The 21,429-nt window shown below is 40.7% G+C and overlaps 1 protein-coding gene across 8 annotated transcripts in view; it reads left to right on the plus strand.

Moving 5' to 3' along the window:
- RBMS1 (RNA binding motif single stranded interacting protein 1) overlaps nt 1-21,429 on the plus strand; it is a 221,000-nt gene that overhangs the window by 190,121 nt on the left and 9,450 nt on the right. For 5 of the 8 annotated variants that reach the window (XM_058715168.1, XM_058715167.1, XM_058715175.1 and 2 more), the window contains 7 exons: nt 867-1,024; nt 3,228-3,307; nt 16,648-16,763; nt 17,691-17,740; nt 17,867-17,960; nt 20,438-20,485; nt 21,370-21,420. In XM_058715168.1, coding sequence (XP_058571151.1) covers nt 867-1,024; nt 3,228-3,307; nt 16,648-16,763; nt 17,691-17,740; nt 17,867-17,960; nt 20,438-20,485; nt 21,370-21,420 — 597 coding nt within the window. The remainder of the gene's footprint in view (nt 1-866; nt 1,025-3,227; nt 3,308-16,647; nt 16,764-17,690; nt 17,741-17,866; nt 17,961-20,437; nt 20,486-21,369; nt 21,421-21,429) is intronic. The other 3 variants (XM_058715171.1, XM_058715173.1, XM_058715174.1) reach the window with 3 other exon arrangements.

A 21,429-nucleotide genomic window follows, 5' to 3' on the forward strand; every position in this document is an offset into this window, starting at 1 on the left:
AAATATACCTAGTAGTTACTGGTTCTCAGAAAATTCAGTTGCGTATCTTTGGTTTCAGCTGATTCTGTCTGAGCAAAGGAAAGGTGAGTGGGAAATGATCTGATTATTGCTCCTTAAACATCATATGCATATGAATTACCTGGAAATCCTGTTAAAATGCAGCTTCTGATTCTGTGGGCCTGGGAGGGTGCCTGAGATTCTGCACCCTCCCTTCCCCCATCTACTCTTGAGTTCACCTTTATGCAGATTCTAAAGTTTGCTCTGCCTAGAGTTTATCATTTTATATGTCTTTGAGTTTATTTGTCTTTGTGAATTTACGGGCTCTCCTTTCCCCGTTGGTGATCACAACTCAAAAGTAAGTAGTAAGGACCCTGCCATGGAGCAGAGGAAGGGGATTGAGATAAAGCCCCAGTGGACTTTAGATGCCTTGGTTCAGAATCCGTTATCTGTTTCTGGATTGAATTATTCGCAGTATTACCCTTGTGTGCAATAGTGTGCCTGAAATGGGCTCCTAAAAATAGTAGTGGAGGAGAGGTTGGTTATTTTTGGGAGCGCTGCAAACAGCTGAGAGTGTGGTTCAATGAGGGCTTCCTCTCCAGCTCCGCAGCGCATGCCAGCAATTCCACCCCCAAATCCGCTAAGAACGACGCAGTGGAATCATGTCCGACCTGCACGGATTGTCCAAGCTTCAGACACTGTTTTCAAGTGTCCAAGGTGACCTGAGTGTTCTGTAGCTCCCATGCTCTCTCTAGGTAGCGCTCTAAAAGGACCTGAGCAGAGAGAGTGGCTCAAGAAAAGTAAGTGTGTTAACGTAAATACTTCAACTTCAGTTCGACATTAACGGACAATTCTCTGTTCTGTTTTAGCAACAGGAACAAGATCCTACTAACCTATATATTTCTAATTTGCCACTGTCCATGGATGAGCAAGAACTTGAAACTATGCTCAAGCCATTTGGACAAGTTATTTCTACAAGGATACTACGTGATTCCAGTGGTACGAGTCGTGGTGTTGGCTTTGCTAGGTAAGCACGCTGCTGTGTCTTTATCATGCCAGTGACAATAGCTCTGCTAAGTTTCCTGCAAAATAAAAGTCGAGCCAAAAGAGAAGAGGCAGGGTTATGGGAGCCAGCTCTACCATGAATGTAAATGTGTACGTTTTGGTTGGTAGTTTTTCCAGATCTTTTGGGAGTTCATTAGGATTCTTGAACTGGAGGACACTAAATATTCGGTGACTCAGGGCAAGGAAATACCACATGAGCAATAGTTTTGAAAATATGTGTCCTTAATGTTTTGATTAATTAGACCAGGATGCCTATAACTTCTTAAAAGTAACAATCATAGGCTCCTAGATTTCATAAATAAATTGGTATGGCTTTTTCTTATTAGATGGAAATTTGATTCATCATAAAGTCAATGGATTAGATTATTTCAAACATTCAGAAAGTAAGACAATGATTGGACACCTGTCTAACCACAAATTGCTACAGCAGTTGTAACATTTTACAGTTTTGCTTCAGATTAGTTTTTTTTTTTTTTAAGAAATATGTTACAGATATATCTAAAAGTGCTTTCACTTCTAGCTTTTTTTAAAGTTTATTTATTTATTTTGAAAGAGAGAGTAGGAGCAGAGCAGGGAAGGCAGAGGAGAGAGGGGGAGAGAGAGAATCCCAAGTAGGCTCCCACGCTATCAGCGCAGAAGTCTGAAGCAGGGCTCAATCTCACAAACCTGAGATCGTGACCTGAGCTGAAATCCTGAGTCAGACGCTTAACCGACTGAGCCACCCAGGGGCCCCTTACAGCTTATTTTCATACCTTCCTCCCCAGAAAGGATACTTCAGTGTATTGGTTAATTTGGTTTCCAACAGAAAAATCTTAAGAAGGAGCTTTGATTTTTGACATAGTTCTAATTTGAAAGCCCATGCACGAAAACTGATTTTACATTATTTAGGAACCTATTCATACTGTGCAGGAACACATAACATCTATATCTTTCAATGTGTTGACTTTTATTTTAGAAGAAAAACTTCTGGCATTTTACTTTCATATGCAGTATCCTATTTGGTGACCATCATGTCTCCCATAGACCTGTGAAATCAACACAAACAGCATTGTTTACTGTTTTCCATGTAAGAAAATGGAGGCAAAGAAGAAATGTTTGCATTTTCACCAGACTTCCAAGCACTGGTCTGGGACTCGGTTCTTCTGGTTTTTAGCTAACAGCTCTTTCTGTTCAGCCAGATAATTGTAAAACAAAACTAAAATTTCTATGGGTGCAAACTCACCAAAACTTGCATTTCCAGTGTACCCTTCATTGCTTCAAAGGTCCAAGGGAAACAGTGAAAAGCTCAGCACCATCTAAAAACCCTTACCTCTGTGGGTGTTCGGAAAGCAGATCAAGCAGTTTCAGTTTTGTATCCAAAGATGGAACCCAATTAAATTCTATTGCTTTTTAAAACTGTTACTACCCATTAAAACCAAGATGTAACTCTCTGGGTAATCAGGAGTGTAGTGCATTTTGAATAGATTATTCAGTGTTTCTTCCATTTAAAAAAAAAAAAAAGTCAAAATAATGTAATTTCCCTGAAATGTTTCTCAAACGTTTTTAGCCACCTGCAGATGTAGAATAAATTGTGAAGTTAGGCTCCGTCCTCTGCTCATTCTCTGAAGCCAGGGTGACAAAGAAGGTACATAACTGACTTTGCTGAGTTAATTTTAAACCTAAAGCTAACGTAAAACCATACAAGGAGTGTCCTGTGATTTTCACTCATTCTTATCATGACTTTTGAGTCTGTCCTTTTGTGACTATATAAAAGGAAAGGTCATCAAATGACTAATATTCTGGCAGCAATAATAAATACAATCGTATTTTGAGCTGGCATTTCTGTTTTAATTCAATATCATGACCAAGAAAGACTATTGTGTATCGATTGCCAGTTTTCCAACAAGTAGAAAAAACTGACACATTTGATGTGCTTGATATTAAACTCTGTGTATTATAATGTATTTCTTTTATGATTCAGAAAGTACTCTGTGGAGACCAGTTTCCATTTTATGACAGAAGTACACATATAACAATTAGATAAAAGAATAAACCCACTTTTTCTTCTTCACATTTTTGCTAGGTTTCATTTGTATCTAGTAAACCTGTAAGAGTGCTCACATGCACAAAACCAAATGACAACTAAGAGATCTCTAAACGTGTGTTTTATTTTTATGGATGAATAGGATGGAATCAACAGAAAAGTGCGAAGCCGTTATTGGTCATTTTAATGGAAAATTCATTAAGACACCACCTGGAGTTTCTGGTATGTTGTTTATCTAAAATTTTATCAGTAGTTTTTTATGTAATGTCTCTATAATTTTAGCACATGATGTATCAAGAACCACATACTCTCACTTAGCTCTTAAAACTTATTTCTTTGATCCTACAAATAAGACTTAAAAATGTGTCTCTTGCAGACATTGGGTGTTTCAATATGAATGGAAGCCATCCCAGTAGGACAGAGGGTCTGACTTGTAGAAGCCCCTCCTTCTCTGGTAGACAGGCCATCCTGTAACTCCCCATCTTACCACTATCATCCTCAGTAAATCTTGTGTCCTGCAGTCCTGTCTGTTGAGGGCCGAGGTACTTTCCATCTTAGCTCCTGCCTTTCTTGTGGAAGGTTTCAGCATGTGTCACCGTGCACCCCTTATGGAGCCCGGACCTCAGTCCCTACAGCCCTTCTGTCCAGTCCATTCTAACCACCTCCTCCCAGCGCTCTGCCTTGTGTTGTCATGACCAAGAATACCACACCTCACGAGCTTTTCACTCCAAGATCGCTCTCATTCTAGCTCCCACTAAACCTGATCCAAAATACAGAGGGATCTTTCTTTACCACTTTTCCATCCCTGCCAAACCTCATCTCCGTTCTTGAGTGCTAAAACCATTTCTTTAACAGTATCGTGACTTCTCTTGTACCCGTACCTTGGTCACACCTCTTTGCAGAATGCTAAACCTGGATTAATTCTACAACAGGCCACCTCCTCTGCCTCTATTAAATCCAGGCAGGTAAATGTTGTCTCCAGCATGACCAGACCCCCAGCATCATTGGTCCTCATTCAGTTTTCTCATCCTTCCCTGGCGGCAGTCTCCACCCGCCTGCTCGGTTCTTCCTTAACCCTGTCAACTCTGAGCAGATGACTTTGCTTCTTACTTGATGAGTAAAATTGAGATCACAGGTGGAAACATCATCAACTTCCTGCCTCTTCCCAACAAGGACCACCTCCATCCCCATTCTTAACTCCTTCCTTCCCTGAAGTCTCAAAAAACAGGGGGTCCCAAGCTGTGGCCTTGATCGCGTCCCATCAGAACCTTGCTCTGCCAGTTATCCCCTCCCTCTCTTATAATTTCAAAGTCTTTTGCCTTTATTTTTTTTTTCCAAAAAAACACAAAAACCTTTATTTTCAATTTGTAACATCTCTGGCATGACTAATTGGTAGAGAAGTTGAGAAAATGCACAAATAATACTAGGAACAAAAATTGTGACCATTACTACAACAGGCCTTTTTTTAAATCACAGAATACAGAGAACAAAACTATGAACTATGCCAATACGTTTTAAATTTGAAATAGTTTCCCGGAAAAATCTATCCATTTGTGTTTGAGATCATTCACGTGTCTCTGATCTTGAAACTAAATTAAACTAAGCACTGTGTTCCTCTCTAGCTTTTTTCTCACATAAACCTTTTAAGAGTGTAGTCCCCATTTCTGCCTTACATTCATACCTCAGCCCTCCCCAACCTGACTTCTTCCCCTTGTGTCTTGCGTGGTAAACTGTCCATATTAGTCTGCTGGCTGCTGTGACAAAGTACCACAAGCTGGGTGGCTTAGACAGTAGAAATGTGTTGTCTCAGTTCTGGATGCTGAAAGTGCAAGGTCAGGGTGTTGGCAGGGAGGGAGGGGTCTCCCTCCATCCTTGGCTGGTAGATGAGCATCTTCTCCCTGTGTTTCTTCATGCCTTCTTCCCCCTGTGCATGTCTGTCTCCATGTCCAAGTTTCCCCTTTTTTACAAGGATACCAGTCATTCAATCAGGACCCACTCTTTTTAACCATAAAGACTCTATTTGTAAATAAGAGTTCTGTCATTATGAGTTACCAGGGGTTAGGATGCCAGCCTTTTTGGGGGGCGGGAGCCATGAGAACACAATTCAGCCCTTAACACTTAGCTCCTGACTATCCAATTTGGAGGCTTCTCTATCTTTGTGATGCTGTCTGCTATACTTGATGCTGCTGGTCCATTACTCATCCTTTGACGTGTCCTCCTTTGACGTCTCTTTCACCCATCTCTCTGTTTTCCTCCCATCTTGTGTTACTTCCTTCTCTTTTTGTGGGCTTGTTTCTTCTATCTAAACCCTAATTGTTGCTATTTCCCCAAATTCCACAGTTCTAATAGACGTCATGCATTCTCAAGGTTTCAGCTGGTATGTACATTCAGAAGCACTCATCTCCCACCCTGGCTTTTCCCCTGAGCTTCAGGCTGCCTGGTCTCAGTCACCACACGTTCACTGTCTCCAAAGAGCAACGAGCCCCCTTTCCCGTCTAATCCAGCTCTTCTTCAGTTAGCCATTTCTCAGTGAGTGGAACTGGTACCCAGCCAGGCACTCAAGCCAGAAACTCAGGGTCGAGTCACCTTGGGCTCTGCCTTCCGCACCATCCGTCATCTCTCACGTACAAAGCCATTCAAGTCCTTACTTTTTTTTCTCTTGATAACTTCTAGAACCTACCCTCTCCCCTCCATCCCTCCCACCGCAACCTAGTTTAACCCCTTCTCTGTCACCAAGGCCATTACAGCAGGCTTCTAATTGCCTGCCTGATAGCTAGCCTTTCCTTTCCCAGATACCCTCCCTGCCTGCGGCCACCAAGTTTGATGAAATAAAGGCCTCTGTGTCATTTTATGGCAAAAAGCCCCCTTCTCCCTTCCAGGCTCTTAGAATGTCACTGAAGGCCAGAGGTGAAAGGGCTCTTGCCTACTTCTTGAGCCCTCTCTCTGTTCTCTGCCTTACCATGTACCGTCCTCCCGGGCCAAACTACAGATGTATTCCAAACATGCCATGCTGCCCTGTTCCTCTCTGCTTTCTCTCATATGGTCTCCAAGTTAGTTCCCTCCAATTCCCTTTAACCTGGCTCTCCAACCCTCACCCTTCAGGCCTGTGTTCAAATCTTGCCTCCTCGTGTGAGAGCCTCCCCTGTTCAGTTGGGTTGTCCTCTGTGTCCCCTTAATATGTTTAAATGTGTCAGTTGACTAAACCAGAAGCTCCTTGAAGGCAGAAACTTTTCTCATCTTCCTGTTTTCATCCCGGCACAGTACATCAGCCATATGTTTGTTGGTTTTGTATCAATTTCACTGTACTGTTCACCAAGACAATACTACATGTTCACACGCTCGTGTGCTAACGGCCAACCACCAACTGGAAGACGTTTCCATTTTACCCCATACACTAGGCTGTGCATGTGTAACTGGTGTTGAGTATTTATTCTGCTGTAGCCCCAGTATTCCATGCTTCACTGGGTGGCTGGTAGTGGTGATTAGAGATTTACTTTAATTCTCTGTATCTAGTTAAGTCTCACTTCGTGGAAGAACCTATTTGTAAGTACATGTGATACCACAGACCGCACTTCATCTTGGCATGCTAAAACCCAACAGCACACAGTTTGCAGGGCTGCCTGTGAACTTGAAGTGCCTGAGGGCACAAGTTTGGAGCGTGCAATAAAAAGACCTGGAATACACTATTCCAGGGAACTCAACCTTGTGAAGGAGCTTCCTTTTTGTTTTTTAAGTTCGTTTTGTTTTCCATCAACAGCACTTGAGTTGAAAGAAAATAAAAAGCGATGTTTTTACCCTCCAACCAAGTAAAGACAAGAGAGAAATTTAATACGTGGGAGCTTTCTGTAAAGCCTACCCCGCGGGGCCTTCTGAGGTTACCACGTGTGCACAGCCGACTCCTGGTGTTTTCCTCACTTCCCCATGTCATCAGTGTCAGGACCCCATGCTCTTAGTCCCTCTGAAGGGCCGCTCATCCACCCACCAGTGACCACTTTACTTTCTCAGCTCATTTTTACGTACAACAAAGAAAGTTCGAGAAGGAAGAATACCCTGCACACAATTTTTTGCTATTGTGTGAGTCTGAGATGAGATAAGATCTACCAGTTTCCTGAATGAAGTAGATCTCAGGGTGTCACAGATCGAGATTGGACTTCATGGTTGTATGATTTAAACTATTTTCTTTGAAGTGGGTTTAAAGACTATTGGTCATACCTATTCAAGGAAAAAAAGACCTTGATTTCCAAACCACATGTAAATGATTGTAGGAGTCTCTGTACCTTTGCAACTAGTAGAGAATAGTTTCTTCTAAGTTGTGCCAGGTGTCACCTGGGGGGTAAGAAACAGATTCCTTCTGCTTCCAGAGAATCATTGCTGGGGGGGTGCAGTCAAGTCACTCTCTCTGTTCTGAATCAGAACTTGATTTTGTGCCATTTTCTAACGTTTCCTGATTTTTTTCTATGTATTAGTTCCCAACTAGACTGCAAGTTCTTTGGCAGCAGGGGCTGTTTTATTTTTAATTTTGTGCTAGGCACAGAAAGCCTGTGCATCGCCCTATAACAGCAGAGGTTACCAAGTGGTTTCCAAGAGCATTTTTTCACGTAGGGCTCGCTCATCACAGTAATCATGGCTATTTTGAGGGTTTCTCTGAATACTTCTTTGCATGTAAACGAGTTTGAACTGCCTTTAGGCAGGAGTTTGAAATGTATAATGTGGGCCTTGGAAGGATAGTTCCAGTCAACTCAACTTTTCCCCCAAAACAAGTCCCAAGTGGATTTGAGAGCCACAACAGAATTTGAAGCAGTTTTGAACTTCTCTGGATTTTTCCCCTTTTTTGGTACACATAATACGAAAATTTTCTTTGACTACCAGTCTGTTTATTAGATACTGCTCTCTCAAATTGCCTAAATGGCTACTGCATACCATGGGTTTCTCCAAGGAATGCATATATTATTTTCAGTAGAGCCAGATGAAAAACAAAAATATTGTCAGGCAAGGGTAAATTGAATGAGCCTCCACTTTAATGTCTAAATAATGTAGGCTCATTGCTAGGCAGACATAACGTCTCATAAATACAGTCAGAGGATGGTTTAATCAGTGATGCAAGTTGTTGAGCCGGCATAAGCAGAATTACCCAGGATGGTTTCTGTCAGAGTACTCAGATTCTTGCACAACTGGCAATTTGCCTGTGACATTGGAGCCAAGCAAGTACAGAAAAGGAACCCACGTTAGATGCATTCCCCAAAAGACACTATGAAAATTAACAAACTGAACAGTGAACTCATCTTAACTGTAGCGGTCTTAAGAAAGTCTCTAGGTGGCTAAGCAGGAGGTCAGATCTGCACATAAATTGTCACTTATCACGTGCCACCCACTCTTCTGCCAGCTCTTTTCATACCAGAGTGATGTGGCTGAATTCCCCGCGCCAGACACATTCCACCCTGTCCTGGGGGCATGTGCATAATGTAGTACGTGTTTATAGCTCTGTGAAAATCCACATCAGGATTTTCAATGCAACCTATTTTCTGAAATTGCTTCTTAAAAATCTTGTGCTTTGGTGTCTGATGTTACCATATATTTTGTTTTTTAAGTTTATTTATTTATTTTGAGAGAGAGAGAATCCCAAGCAGACTCCACACTGTCAGTGCAGAGCCTGATGCGGGGCTCAAACTCACAGAACCATGTGATGGTGACCTAACTGAAAACCTAGAGTCAGTCGCTTAACTGACTGAGCCACCCAGGTGGCCCTGATGTTACCATATTTCCAAAGAGGCTTTATCTTCCAGCAGACTTTCTTAAATATACATAATAGTTTGTGTTAGAAAAAAATTACTCATAAGGCCATCCCCTCTATCCTTCCCCATCCAGTCTCTTGTTTTCCCCTGAAAATGTTGAAGCATTGTCCTTTTATTTGGATTTGTCTTGATTGCTATCTTGGTTTTGAGGGCTAGCTGGTTTGCAGTACATCAGATTTGCGTGGAAGGTTCCGAACCGGGGTTAAAGAACCAATGACTGCTTTGTCAGACAATCCAGGTGAATTTCACAGAGGTTTGAAATAACTTAATATTTACTTGATAAAAATTCTGTTACGGGGAAATCATATGGTGGTGGTTTCCCACACAGTGAATGTTAGAAACAAGGGATGGGGAGTTTTCGTTAGTTAGACCAGATGTTCAGATTAGGAGACATGCCCCAGGCAACAACACTGTCACTCATGGTCATGATTCAGGGTTTTGTCTAAAAAATGCTCTTCCTGTACCTGCCTGGAAGAGAGTACAGTCTCTGAGAAGACTAATGAATGCACGTTGGCATGTTAGCTGGAACTATCCTAGAGTGCTTGCTCCGTGCCTTCTGTTTTTGCCTACGCACACACACGCGCACACACACACGCACACACACGCGCGCACACACACACACACACACGGACAAAGTCCACATATATGTTCAGTGCTGCAGGATGCAGTGTGATTACTCATCTTTCTTTCTGGACCTCTCCATGATGTTATCGGAGTCTGAATACGTTCCTGTGTGCTAAGGGCGAAGAATTTTAAAAGAGAAAAATGTGTCTAGCCCTGGATGTGTGAGTCATTATATTCTCGGTATTGTGCTGGCATCGTTCTGCCACAGCCCGAAGCTTCGTCTGTCATGGAAGGGCTCCAGTGAAGTACATAACTGCTGGCCAGCTCTGTCCAAAGACCTCAGCTTGTTTTACATCTGTTTCTGTGTTATTCTGACTTTTCAGACTGGGTATATGCCCAGCAGGGCTTGAGAACTGCTCTTACCCACATTTCATAAGTCTCTGTCTATAGGTGATATTATTTGGGCATTGTCCTATGCCAGGAGGCAGAAAGGTAATGTTTAGAGGAAAAATTACGACTCTAACGAAAAGGCTAGAAATCTGTCACGGGTTTTTATTGCCTATTTTGTTCCTTGAATGTTTGTCTTAAGCTATTGTTACTCTGTAAAAACGGAAAATGTTGACAGCTCTGGATGAAAGAAACCCTTGAAGACATGTGTGATGCTCCTGGTAGTAGCTTTAGGACAATGTGATCACACCCCTGGGATTGCGATGTGTTCCTGTCTCCCTTACCCAGTGTGTACATAGAGCAGAGTCTGAATATGTGTATTGTCAAGACGGCCGCTCCAAGGGCTGTGCTCTTAGGAAGAACAATCACTGCCATGAAACTGCTGGAATACTCCTGGGTGGCCCGTGGGGAGAGGGCTGTCTTACAGCTCCAAACGCAAACTCATTCTCTACTGTGGAGGGGAAGTCTAGCTTTTAAAAAGTAACAAGGGATCTCAACTGGAAATGTGCCACTGTTTCAGCCTCAGATGCTTGGCGTGCCATGCCAGGCCGGTGATGGGGCTCCATCGATCATACCCAGCCTACAGCAGATCCCTCAGATCGGTTTTATATACCTTTTCGCTATCAGGTTCTGCCAGGGAGGAACAATAAATAGCAGAGTAAAATTTTATTAAAGCATAAGGACCTTGGGTGGGAAGTGTAAGTGTTACTGTGAAACAGTTTTCTGAAAGGCATTTGCCAGTAACTTCATCCTTAACTCCAACTTGAACATTTCTTCATTGTATGTGAAGCCAAGGCGGCAACCCCTGGCCAGCTTGTTAAAATCTCACAAAAATCAAAGTCCACGGAAAACAGGCCAGTCTCTAAAAATGTTTCTAACATTAATAAACCAGAAGTCCCTCTCCTGAGAACTTGTTTTAAGAATTCAAAGGCGAGAGGAAGAGTCGTAATTCAAACATTTGACTTCCTCCTGTCGTCATAGTATGATAACAATAGCTACTGTGCATTGAGCTGTTCTGAGCATTTTGTATGTTAATTGTAACAATCCTCTGAAATAAGTACAATTACTATCCCCATTCCACAGAGTATGAAACCTCAGACATTGAATAACTTGCCTGGAGTCACTAAGTGACAAATGGCAAAGCCAAAATTCAAACCAGGGAGACTAGTTTGGAGCCAGTGTTACCATACAACCTGACCACCATTTTAGCAGTCGGCACTAATGCGGTTAAAGAGAGAAATAAGATACACACACAGATGTTCATATAGTGTTAGTTACAACAACAAAGAAACTGTACATAAACCCATTTCAAAATGAACCTTATGTAGCCACTTAAAAAAAAAAAAAAAAGATTCCATAATAAGACAGGGAAAGGTCCACAATGAAAACGGTAAGAGAAAAAGACTTACCGTTGCAAATACGAAAAGTTTAGACTGAGAAAAGCAGTAAATATAGAATAGTAAAATATTTAACTTGGAGTGATGTGGAAGGATTACATTTTTATTTTTTATTTAACCTGACTTTAATGTTGTAAAATCATTATTTTACTGATAGGTAAAGCTGAGTGGGAGATGGAACCACTCTACAAGGGTCAGGAATGTGGGAGAGAACCTAACAAAATAGGCGTAGGAGGACATGCATCTACGGAGAGAGGCTGTCACTCTGTGTGGTGCTTAGACAGGACAGCAGGATTTGGTTAGAAACAAAAAGGAAGCTAGGCAGGAAGTGATGACGTGCACACAAAAAAATGGATAATATGTATTAGATCCCTACGTCGAAATTTTTAAAGGAAGAGCCCCAGATAGTTCCTTGCGTGTTGCTAGTTGAGGAATTTGGAAAGTAGGCAGTGTTATCAGAAAGAAAGCTAATTACAGTTGCTGAGTGGGCTGGTTTTCCACAACCGATGGAAAAGCTTCTATCGAGGGCAGTTCACGTTTTACAGAATGTTGATTAGGATAAATACTGCTTAACTAGAAAAATGGGAGTTTGGAAGTAGCAGTTTCTCCAGCTGTTAGAACACAGTGAGGAAAAGGTCCACTCTGTTACAAACGACAGACAACTCTAATTCTCTGAGCCACTGGATTGGGTAGGTGAGGAAGACTTCTAGGAGGTCAAATTATGAGCCACAGTGCTTAGTCAAAGCAGGCATACCAGAAGTGATTTTTAGTGTGGATGTCAAGGGAAGACATTTTAGCCTAAATAGTTACAGAGTTTGAGTTTTAGAAGATAGGTAAGCAAACTGTTTGGTAGAGATGGGCAGTGAATCAGCAAGGGCATCGCCCATAGAGCTCATTGTCCCTTACGATGGGACCAGATTGTTAGTGCCACAAAATCAGGCATTCATAAAAGGTCATCCCAGCTCACAAGGCCCTGTGGAGGGCGCATTGGAGAATCCTACAATGCAGTCACTTTAGATGGCTCTGAAGAGGTGCCAGAAAATATCAGGTAAGTGTTTGCGTTTGTGGCATCATCTCTGGAAGGTTATATACTACAATGGTCAAGCTTTTGGAATTACATGTTCCTGTTGGTTCTGATAAATAAGTAACTTTTCTGTCTTGGATAGTAAGAGAATTTGGCCTTCTCTCACACCCTTTGAGGCACACCCTTTACAAACCCAAAATATGGTGATTAATTAAATTTGGCTAAGAATTCTCTGCATATTTGGCAAAATCAATCGAGTATGGCTAATTTGATAGAATTTTTATATCACTTTAATACAGGAATATATCTTAGGTCACAAATCATTTGTTAGGACTCTTACCAATTACTGTTTTGCATAATAGGATAAAATATTGCTAATCTAGAAAATTGACCATGTAAAAGATAATGGGGTGACTGTTACATATGAATATTTTTGAGGTGATATGCCCAAATCTACCTGTTAATCATGGTCATATTGCTAGTATTCATGGCACTTCCTTTTCTGCACGTCAGTCCTCCTCAATATCTCCCTTCTGAAAAGAACAGCCAAGCAGGCCACCGGAAGGATCTGATGTGTAGAACAATCTGACATCCCCTGGCATCTCTCAGTATTCAACCTGGAAACTGTGTATTAGGCTTCAAAACACAAATGCTAGAGACTTCTGGTCTGGCTTGAAGTAAGACACAGGATATGCTAATCAAATAAGGATCTCTCATTTTGCAACAGTCTCCCACACACTTAAAAATAAGTGAGCCATGACACAGATCTGGGTGTATTTGCTTGCTTTCAATTCAGAAATCTAACTGAAATCTTCTAACCCTTGCTCAGCTTCATGCTAACATAAATATCTTAAAGAAATCTTCACATAGTTGCTTTCCTGGAGCACACGGTACAATTCATGTAATAAATAAGATAACAAGAACGCAGAGGGATAACCTGCTTTTCATAATGTCGCCCAGGCACATGAAGCAGCCACTGTAAAAGAAATAACAGCCATTTCAGTATCAGAAGTATCTCGCTTCTGGGTGGCATTTTTATTAAAAAACGGACATCTCTCAAAACAATATTAATGGCTAAATGGGTTTTCATAAGACTCTGTGCACTCTCGTTCCCATTAGATTGCCAGAGCTGTGTGAGATAAGACCCTATTTTAGCCACAATTGTATTCCTTGTTCTTAACACTATACCTTACACATAGTAGGCACTCAATAATAAGTTCCAACTGCTAAACAGACCAAAGAGAATTTTTAACAGAGGAAAGAAGCTGTTAGAATTTTATTTTGCCTCACATGGAATCCTGGGGCACTCCCATTTCCCTAAAACAGGGAGCCAACAACTATGTTTAAAAAAAAAAAAAATCTGTCATTTCTGCTGGTTGTAATTTTTAAAATAAGAAATTTGCTTTCCAACAATATGGGATACCTGCCAGTATCAAACTGTTTAAACTACTTACCTTTTTGCTTTTGGAGGGAGAAAAATATCCTAATGACATCACCACATCATGTAGTAAACATAATCCGTTGTTGAAAGATTCAACTACATCCTATTCCGTTTCATTTTGAATGATATATTTGCAAACGTGTCATTGCTTACCTGATGTTTACCTCATCGACTTTTACCGCATCATTAGGTGTTTTTAGCAGGCTTTATTGTTGCATGAGATTGCTTTTTTTTTTTTTGGCAGAGCATAGTCTAGAAGAATGAAAATGTATTGACAGCATCTTACCACAGATAGGGACACTTGGCCTTTGAGCAAATGTAGAGTTTTGGTGCTCCCAGGGATTGCTGCCTAAATACTTTTTGTTCACACCTGCCTACTTAGGCAGCCCAGAGTGAATTTCTAGAATGTGTCCAACTTGGTTGCCTTCTTTCTCTGGAAGAAATGATGCTCATGAAGGAAAATGGTCCCTTTGCATTACTCAGTGTGCCAAGTTAAAATCTTTTTTGGAAAACTCTTAAATCTCTGTCTAGGAGCTAGCTGGTCTTTATAATGCCTCTAGATAAAAGGGTGTCCTCAAAGTGAAGTCCCACAAAGGGCTAACACTGCAGAGTTTATTCTACTCACTTGCCCTACAAGATTATGGGGAGTAAAAATTCTAAAACATCATTGGAGGAAACATTCGATGCCAGAAGGACTTTTAGATCTGTGAAGAATGAGATTGTGCTTCTGAGCTGTCTGTTTGTCCTTAGACTTCAAGGTGAGACATCCCCACGTGTGGCAGAAGGAAAATCCTAACTTTCAGGCAGGTTTGCCCTTTATCCCTTCCTTCTACTCGAAAGCAGTGTTCTCCTGGCCCTCGTTTCCACCTGTTGCCAAACACGTGGTTATAGAATTAAAAACATCATCACCTATGAGAAAGCCCTCTTGCTCTTTTGTATCCACTTACTTTACCTTCTGAGATTGTTGGTGGGTATAGAAGTTCCCAAAAGTCAGTACATTTTTTTGAAAAGACAGAGTAATTCATCTGCAGTCTAGGATTTGGCCCCAGTCTGTCTTCCTTCACGCCCATTTGTCTTAAATGGAAGTTCCCTGTTCAGGAAAGCCTGAGGCCTGGGGGTGGAGTCAGAAGGTAAACAGTGGTAGGACCAAGATTCCCTGGTATTCTCCCCAAACACCTCACAGTGTTGTTCTCAACTTCTGGTTCCCGTAGTACAGCTGCCTTTCAGAAGTGAGCTCACATTCCAGCCTGTCCCTCTGGACTGGTTCACACCGGGGAGAGGAGGAAGCCATACCAGATGACAGCCTAGATCCCTCACCGAGAAGGAATTACAGTTGGGTTTTTTGTTGTGTTTTGTTTTTTTGGCAGAGAAGTGTTGAGAGGCACTCTTGCTTCCACCCTGTCATTAGTGGGTGGGTAACAGTGATATAAAATAAGAGATGAATTAGGATAATAAGAGGCAAAGGAGAAAGGAGTAAATTTTCCATAAGTAATATTTTTCTCTTCCTGGTTATTTAACTTTGAAACAGAACTTGAAAGTAGTAATCAGAGTTCTGTAGTAGACAAAGGACAGAATGTGAGAACCAGACAAGAAGGTATGATTGCCTTTATTACATTAACCAGAAACATACCGAAATATGCACAACTTTCAGGAATATACTACTATTTTCATTGTGGAAAAGCAAAGAAAATGAAAAGTCATGGGTAGACTACTATGCCGTCACCTCCCCCCCACATTTTTTTTTCTTTTAAGCTAATGAATACTTATCCCTGTGTGATAGTTTCTGAATCTTTTGCTTTTCTACGTTCATTTCTTGAGTTGTTCTTTGGATCATTCTATGATGTGGATATACAGTAAAGCAACCCCAAGAAGGATGATTAAAGGAACAGAAAAAAAACTTTAAATAGCTTGGGTAGGTGTTTTTGCGTTTCTTACAACAGCTGTCTTCAAGGCTGTACTTCACAAATAAACATATGAGACCTGTTTTTATTCATCCATTGGTTCAACCAAGGTGTCATGCATGCCTACAACATGACAGATACTTGGGCACTGGGGATACAGTGATGAAGAAATAAGTGTCACCGCTCCCCACAGGGCTTACATTCCAGAGGGGGAAACAGACCCCAAACAAATCACCACACTTCCAAGTTGTTATAAATGCTAGGTATAAAAATACAAATAAAAATTTAAAATTTTTTAAAAAATATAATATGAGCTATAGTATAAAGGGGAACTTGTTTTCTCCTGGGGGAATTGAAGGCCTCTCTGAAGAATGAATGATGAGTTGCTAAGGGAGCATTTTTAATTTGGGGATGGGGGGAGGTGATACAATGTTATTTGCATTTGGAGATTCATCAACAGAATTGAAACCAAGTGGGTCTGCACGTAAACAAGTATAAAAGTGAATGAAAAGATTCCTTTGGTTCCTTAGAATAAATGTGTTCATCACTCTGTGGTTTGAAAATAATAACTAATATATTTTCTTTACTATCTTTTTCACCAGCGGATAATCATATAAGGGTCTGCGTAAACCTTTGGCTTAAAGTGTTCTATCAATTCCCTTATGGCACCTGCCACAGCTTCTATTGAAGGGATAAAAATGGGGGTGCCTGAGTGGCTCAGTCGGTTAAGCGTTGACTTTGGCTCAGGTCATGATCTCATGGTTTGTGGGTTCAAGCCCCACATCGGGCTCTGTGCTGACAGCTCAGAGCCTGGAGCCTGCTTCAGATTCTGTGTCTCCCTCTCTCTCTCTGCCCCTCCCCTGCTCATGCTGTCTCTCTCGCTCTCTCAAAAATAAATAAACATTCAAAAAAAATTTAAAGAAAAAAAGTTGAATTACATTTTGTCATGCACACACATACAATTTTGTTTTCTGTTTTTTGTCCCCATTCATTCAGCTCCTACAGAACCTTTATTGTGTAAGTTTGCGGATGGAGGACAGAAGAAGAGGCAGAACCCAAACAAATACATCCCTAATGGAAGACCATGGCATAGAGAAGGAGAGGTGAGACTTGTAAGTCCCTTCTTGAGACTTCAGTGTGGGTGTGTAATCATGAGAGCCTACTTGACCGGGTACACATGCAGCATCTTGACTTGGCCGCTGTACTTCTGAAATAGGTGCCAGCATTCAGGCTTTATGATGCAGATGATGTCCCATTAAAACTCTTCCCAGTGAAAATGGTGCTAAGAGAGTGATGACTCTCCAGATGGACAGAGAGATGGTGGGTACAGTTAATGGTTCCCAGTTAGCTGCATATCAAGTAAAAGAAAATTTTAAATTGCTCCGAAGAAATGGAACAACTGTTTGGTATTTTTTTAACGTCATGGTCTCTTCAAGGTTTACATTTATAATTACTCAGAAATTATCCCAAGTAACATTATTAAAACAAACAGTGTATTTGTTGTTAAGTTTTTTGCCTAATTCTTTTGAGTAATGTTCTTTAAAAAAAAAAAAAAAAAAGACAATAAAAATATTGGATGTCCATTTCTCCATATTTATTTTCAATGAATTTTTTTTAAGTAACCTACTAGTTCAAGAATGTCTAAGGAGGTGCCATCCAGTAGAAATGTTAAGAGTCTTCAGAGAAGACTCTAACTCAGTCTTCAGAGACTCAGACTCAGAGAAATGTTTAGAGTCTTCACTGTCCAGTGATAACCACGAGCCACATGTGGCTATTTGAGCACTTGAGATATAGCCACTGTGCTGGAGAGACGCCATGTTTCAATAACTGCGTGCAACTAATAACTACCAAACGAGACTGTGCAGGTGTAGAGCTGAATGCTCATATTGAGTTTATGTTTGCCTAAAGGAAACTCTCACTTTTATCAAATGCTAGTAAACTATCTCTATTTTATGTTGCCATGACCTAAGAAATGGAATTTGTAAACCTTGCCCTTGCGGTGAGTGATTCTTTTTTTTTTTTTTTTTTCTTTCCCATAGGCTGGAATGACACTTACGTATGACCCAACCACAGCTGCTATACAAAACGGGTATGTCATTAAGATCAATGCATAATGGCTTGAGGGAAAATGTGAAGGTGGAAGATATCAGACATTTGTTCCGGGAATTATTCTTTTTAAAGGATTACTTAATAAAGGCTTTTGTGTTTGTTCTAGATTTTATCCTTCACCATACAGTATTGCTACAAACCGAATGATCACTCAAACTTCTCTCACACCCTATATTGCATCTCCTGTATCTGCCTACCAGGTTTGTACCTTTAGGATTCATCAAGAGTATGACAACTTGCCGGCTGTGAATCACTGCTGCGTTTTTATGTGTCTTAAAATTTTAAACACTTATAATGAAATTTAAGTCCAATGTTATGCAGCTTGGATAGCCAATTTAGAATAAGCTGCTTTTTATTTGACAGAGAGACTTACTTTTATGTAAGAGAATATAAAACAAGAGAAAATGGTTATCAGCTGTCAGTCCTTGAAATCATAGCATTTTAGAATTGGGACGAACCCACATACTTCCTCCACAGCGGGCTTTGCTGTTGGACACCATGTGTCCCAGAAGTTGAAACTTAAAAAACGTTGACATTAGGTAAAATACAGAATAGGTGTGCACTGTTGCCTTTGTTTATTCCTCAGCAGGAACTAAGAAAAGAGCAAGTGAACATGCTAATGAGTAAAGATGTGTCTCCATCAGGTAACATTAAATGAGCAATGCAATGAGATTCGCAGCAAAAAAAAAAAGGAGGTGACTCCCTGTTTAAACAGGTTATTTTGAGGAGGCTTTATCTTAAATTCCCAACTTAGCACCGAGATCTCATGAAGTACCTTGTTCTGTGATTCGGTTTTATTGCAGGGTTACCTCCTATTCGCCATGAACCCGGTGGTGTTCATTTCTCCTCCTATAGCAGAGTACCTCTAACAGGGTTACCGCCTTGGTCCAGACAGAAACATAACAACAGTTCAATACAGACACGTGGGAATATAGTTCTCTCTTTTGTTGACTGTTGAGATCCTGTGTGACTAAACTTTTGTGTATTCTTGTTTGTTTGTTTTTTTTAAAACAATTGAATTAGATGTTGTAGCCCTGATTTCTGGGGTTAGGGAACTACAATATCTAATAACTGTGTTATTTTATTTCTGTAAGCCTCAGTTTCCTCATCTTTAAAATGGGGATAATAATAGTTTCTTTCTCCATAGGCTTGGTATGAGGACTAAATAATGTAAAGAGCTCAGCACAGTACCTGGTGTATCATGAGCATTCACTACATGTTAGCCGTGATTATCATCATCATCGTTAATACATATACAGGATTAGCAGGCTGATGAGAGTATATTCATTATACTTTTTAAAATAATGGATTGGTCAACATAAGCAATATCATTAAGGTGGTTCTGTCTGAAAACATAAAAGTAGCTTCGAATAATAAAGAGAAGTGGTTAAGTGCGCTGAAACTGAAGTTTTAATGGAGCATTCGTAGCTTCCCTCAGCTTTTAGGTCTTCTTTCTGCCTTTTCCTGAGTTCTCACTCATTTTTTCTTTTATCTGTCTGGGTTTTTAATGTTACTTGGGCTAGTCCTTCAATCTGCTGGGCATGGTATTTGCTGATTTCATGCCTCTTTCATTATTTTGGACATAAAATTTTTCTATTTTCCCTTACTCTAGAAGCCTCAGTGACATCTGCTGTAATGTGTTTTCCCTAATTAACAATTCCCTAATGAAAGGTAGTTCTGTTTAAAAATCCGAACTTGGAAACCTCTGCCATTTATGTAGATCATTAAAACTAGGGACAAGTAAGCTTATTCTCGGGTAAATGATTGTGCATATTGATTTGAATTGTGCTGCTATAACTATTTCAGCTACTAATGCATGTCCCTACCACCTTTTTCCCTCTTTACTGTAAGGCAGTGAGCATTACGGCCACAGAATTGTTTCATAGAACAGAAAAAAGAAATTAGGAGACCTGACTGTGGAAACAGCATTCCATTTCAAAGGCCTGATTTCTTCTCCTGGGCATTCTGTGTTTCCCTAAGATGCATGTGGAATTGCATTCCATTTGCCACTTGGTGCTGTAACCTGTAAAACTGAGGTTCTTAACCCCATAAATTCAGGGACACAGTGGGGTCAGCAGATGAGCTTCAAGTAGTCTGAGATTCCCTTAAATCGTTTGCAAAATGTTGCTTGTGTGTATGCAGTTAGTTGGCGGGGTTGGGGGGGGCGGGCGGTGGGCGGGAGACAGAGTTCTATTTCTTTCATCAGGTTTTCAGAGGGAGCCATGACCCAAAGGAGGGGAGAACCAATGGTGAAGAATTCAAAGAACATAGATTATTATTCCCATTTTATAGTTAGGGAAAATTGAGGAATAGAAATTGACAGGAGCTCGTTTGCTGCTTCAGAAAGAAAATTGGATTAGGTGTTATAGCTCCCTAACCCCATAATGCTGTAAGCTGTTAGATTATTAGGACCACTGAAAGCATACAAAAATGAGAGCATCTTGCCCCAATTGGGGGCTACAGGGAGCTGCTCTCCTCCCCACAATTTATTCAGTGAAGGCCTTGCACTCGTGTTGGAGTGGGCCTTTCTCCACTAAACCACCATATGCTTATACAATTGGATTTGAGAAATTGGCATCTGCAGGAAACCACCAGTAGTACCCCAGTGGGGAAAGACTGCAGTCCAGATAACTGAAATGTTAACAAGGCAGAAGCACTTAACTTTGGTCTGCCTTAGGTGGCAAAGGAAACCAGAGAAAACAAGTATCGGGGCTCTGCTATCAAGGTAAATCACAATACATTCTTCCCCCCATGACTTTCCCCCATATCCTCTCTATAGAACCTTTGAAGTTAACAGTAGGGGATAAGATACAGGAGGGTTTTGTTGCTAAGAATTAGAGACTGAAACTTAATTTTTTAACAGTTGTGTAGCCTCAGTAACGCTCTGGGCATCAAGAAATGGACTGATATTTTTTTCTCTGGAGTGGCAGACTGCACAGGCTTTCTTTCCTGCCATGGAACCTGACTCTCATGGCTTATTCCTCAACCCAGAGGGTCTACTGTGCAGGTGCCCTTTTGACTGTACATGTCAAGATGTAGTTACTGGAGTTTAATTTCCTAAATCTGATTTTCAGATTTTTATTTTCCACACTAACTAGAAATTGTTGACCACCAGACAAGATTCTTGAAACCTAATGTCCTGGTATCAAAGAGGGATTGAATTCCGTTATTCTTTTTAAATAAGCACATACTTTAAGGATTAGTTTGTAATGAGATGTGCTGGAATTAATTCTCATTCATCTGCATTCCAAAAGTGCCTAGGTCTTAACACTTTCACGATTTGAGTTGTTTACTTGTTTATCTCCTTGCTTAGACAATAAATTGCTTAAGGGTGGGGCCCATATCTTCTTTGCCTTTTTCTCTTTGATGCCTGGTACTCAGTTAATACTTCTTGAATGGGCACGTGGAACTTGGTTTTAAATAATCATTTCATCCTATTCAGAGTGACCAGTTTGCCAAGAACTCTAACTGCCTTGATCTTTTTAATCATTGATAGTATTGCTTCCTTATTTTCCTCCTGTAGATTTTAACATGATTAAAAGATCTCTAGAGAAGTCGCTAGCATTCCAATGAAAATCAATGTTTCTTTCAAAATCCTCCCTTTTCCAGGTGCAAAGTCCTTCTTGGATGCAACCTCAACCATATATCCTACAGCACCCTGTAAGTTTT

This window comes from Neofelis nebulosa, chromosome 2, assembly GCF_028018385.1.
Source record: "Neofelis nebulosa isolate mNeoNeb1 chromosome 2, mNeoNeb1.pri, whole genome shotgun sequence".
NCBI lineage: Eukaryota > Metazoa > Chordata > Mammalia > Carnivora > Felidae > Neofelis > Neofelis nebulosa.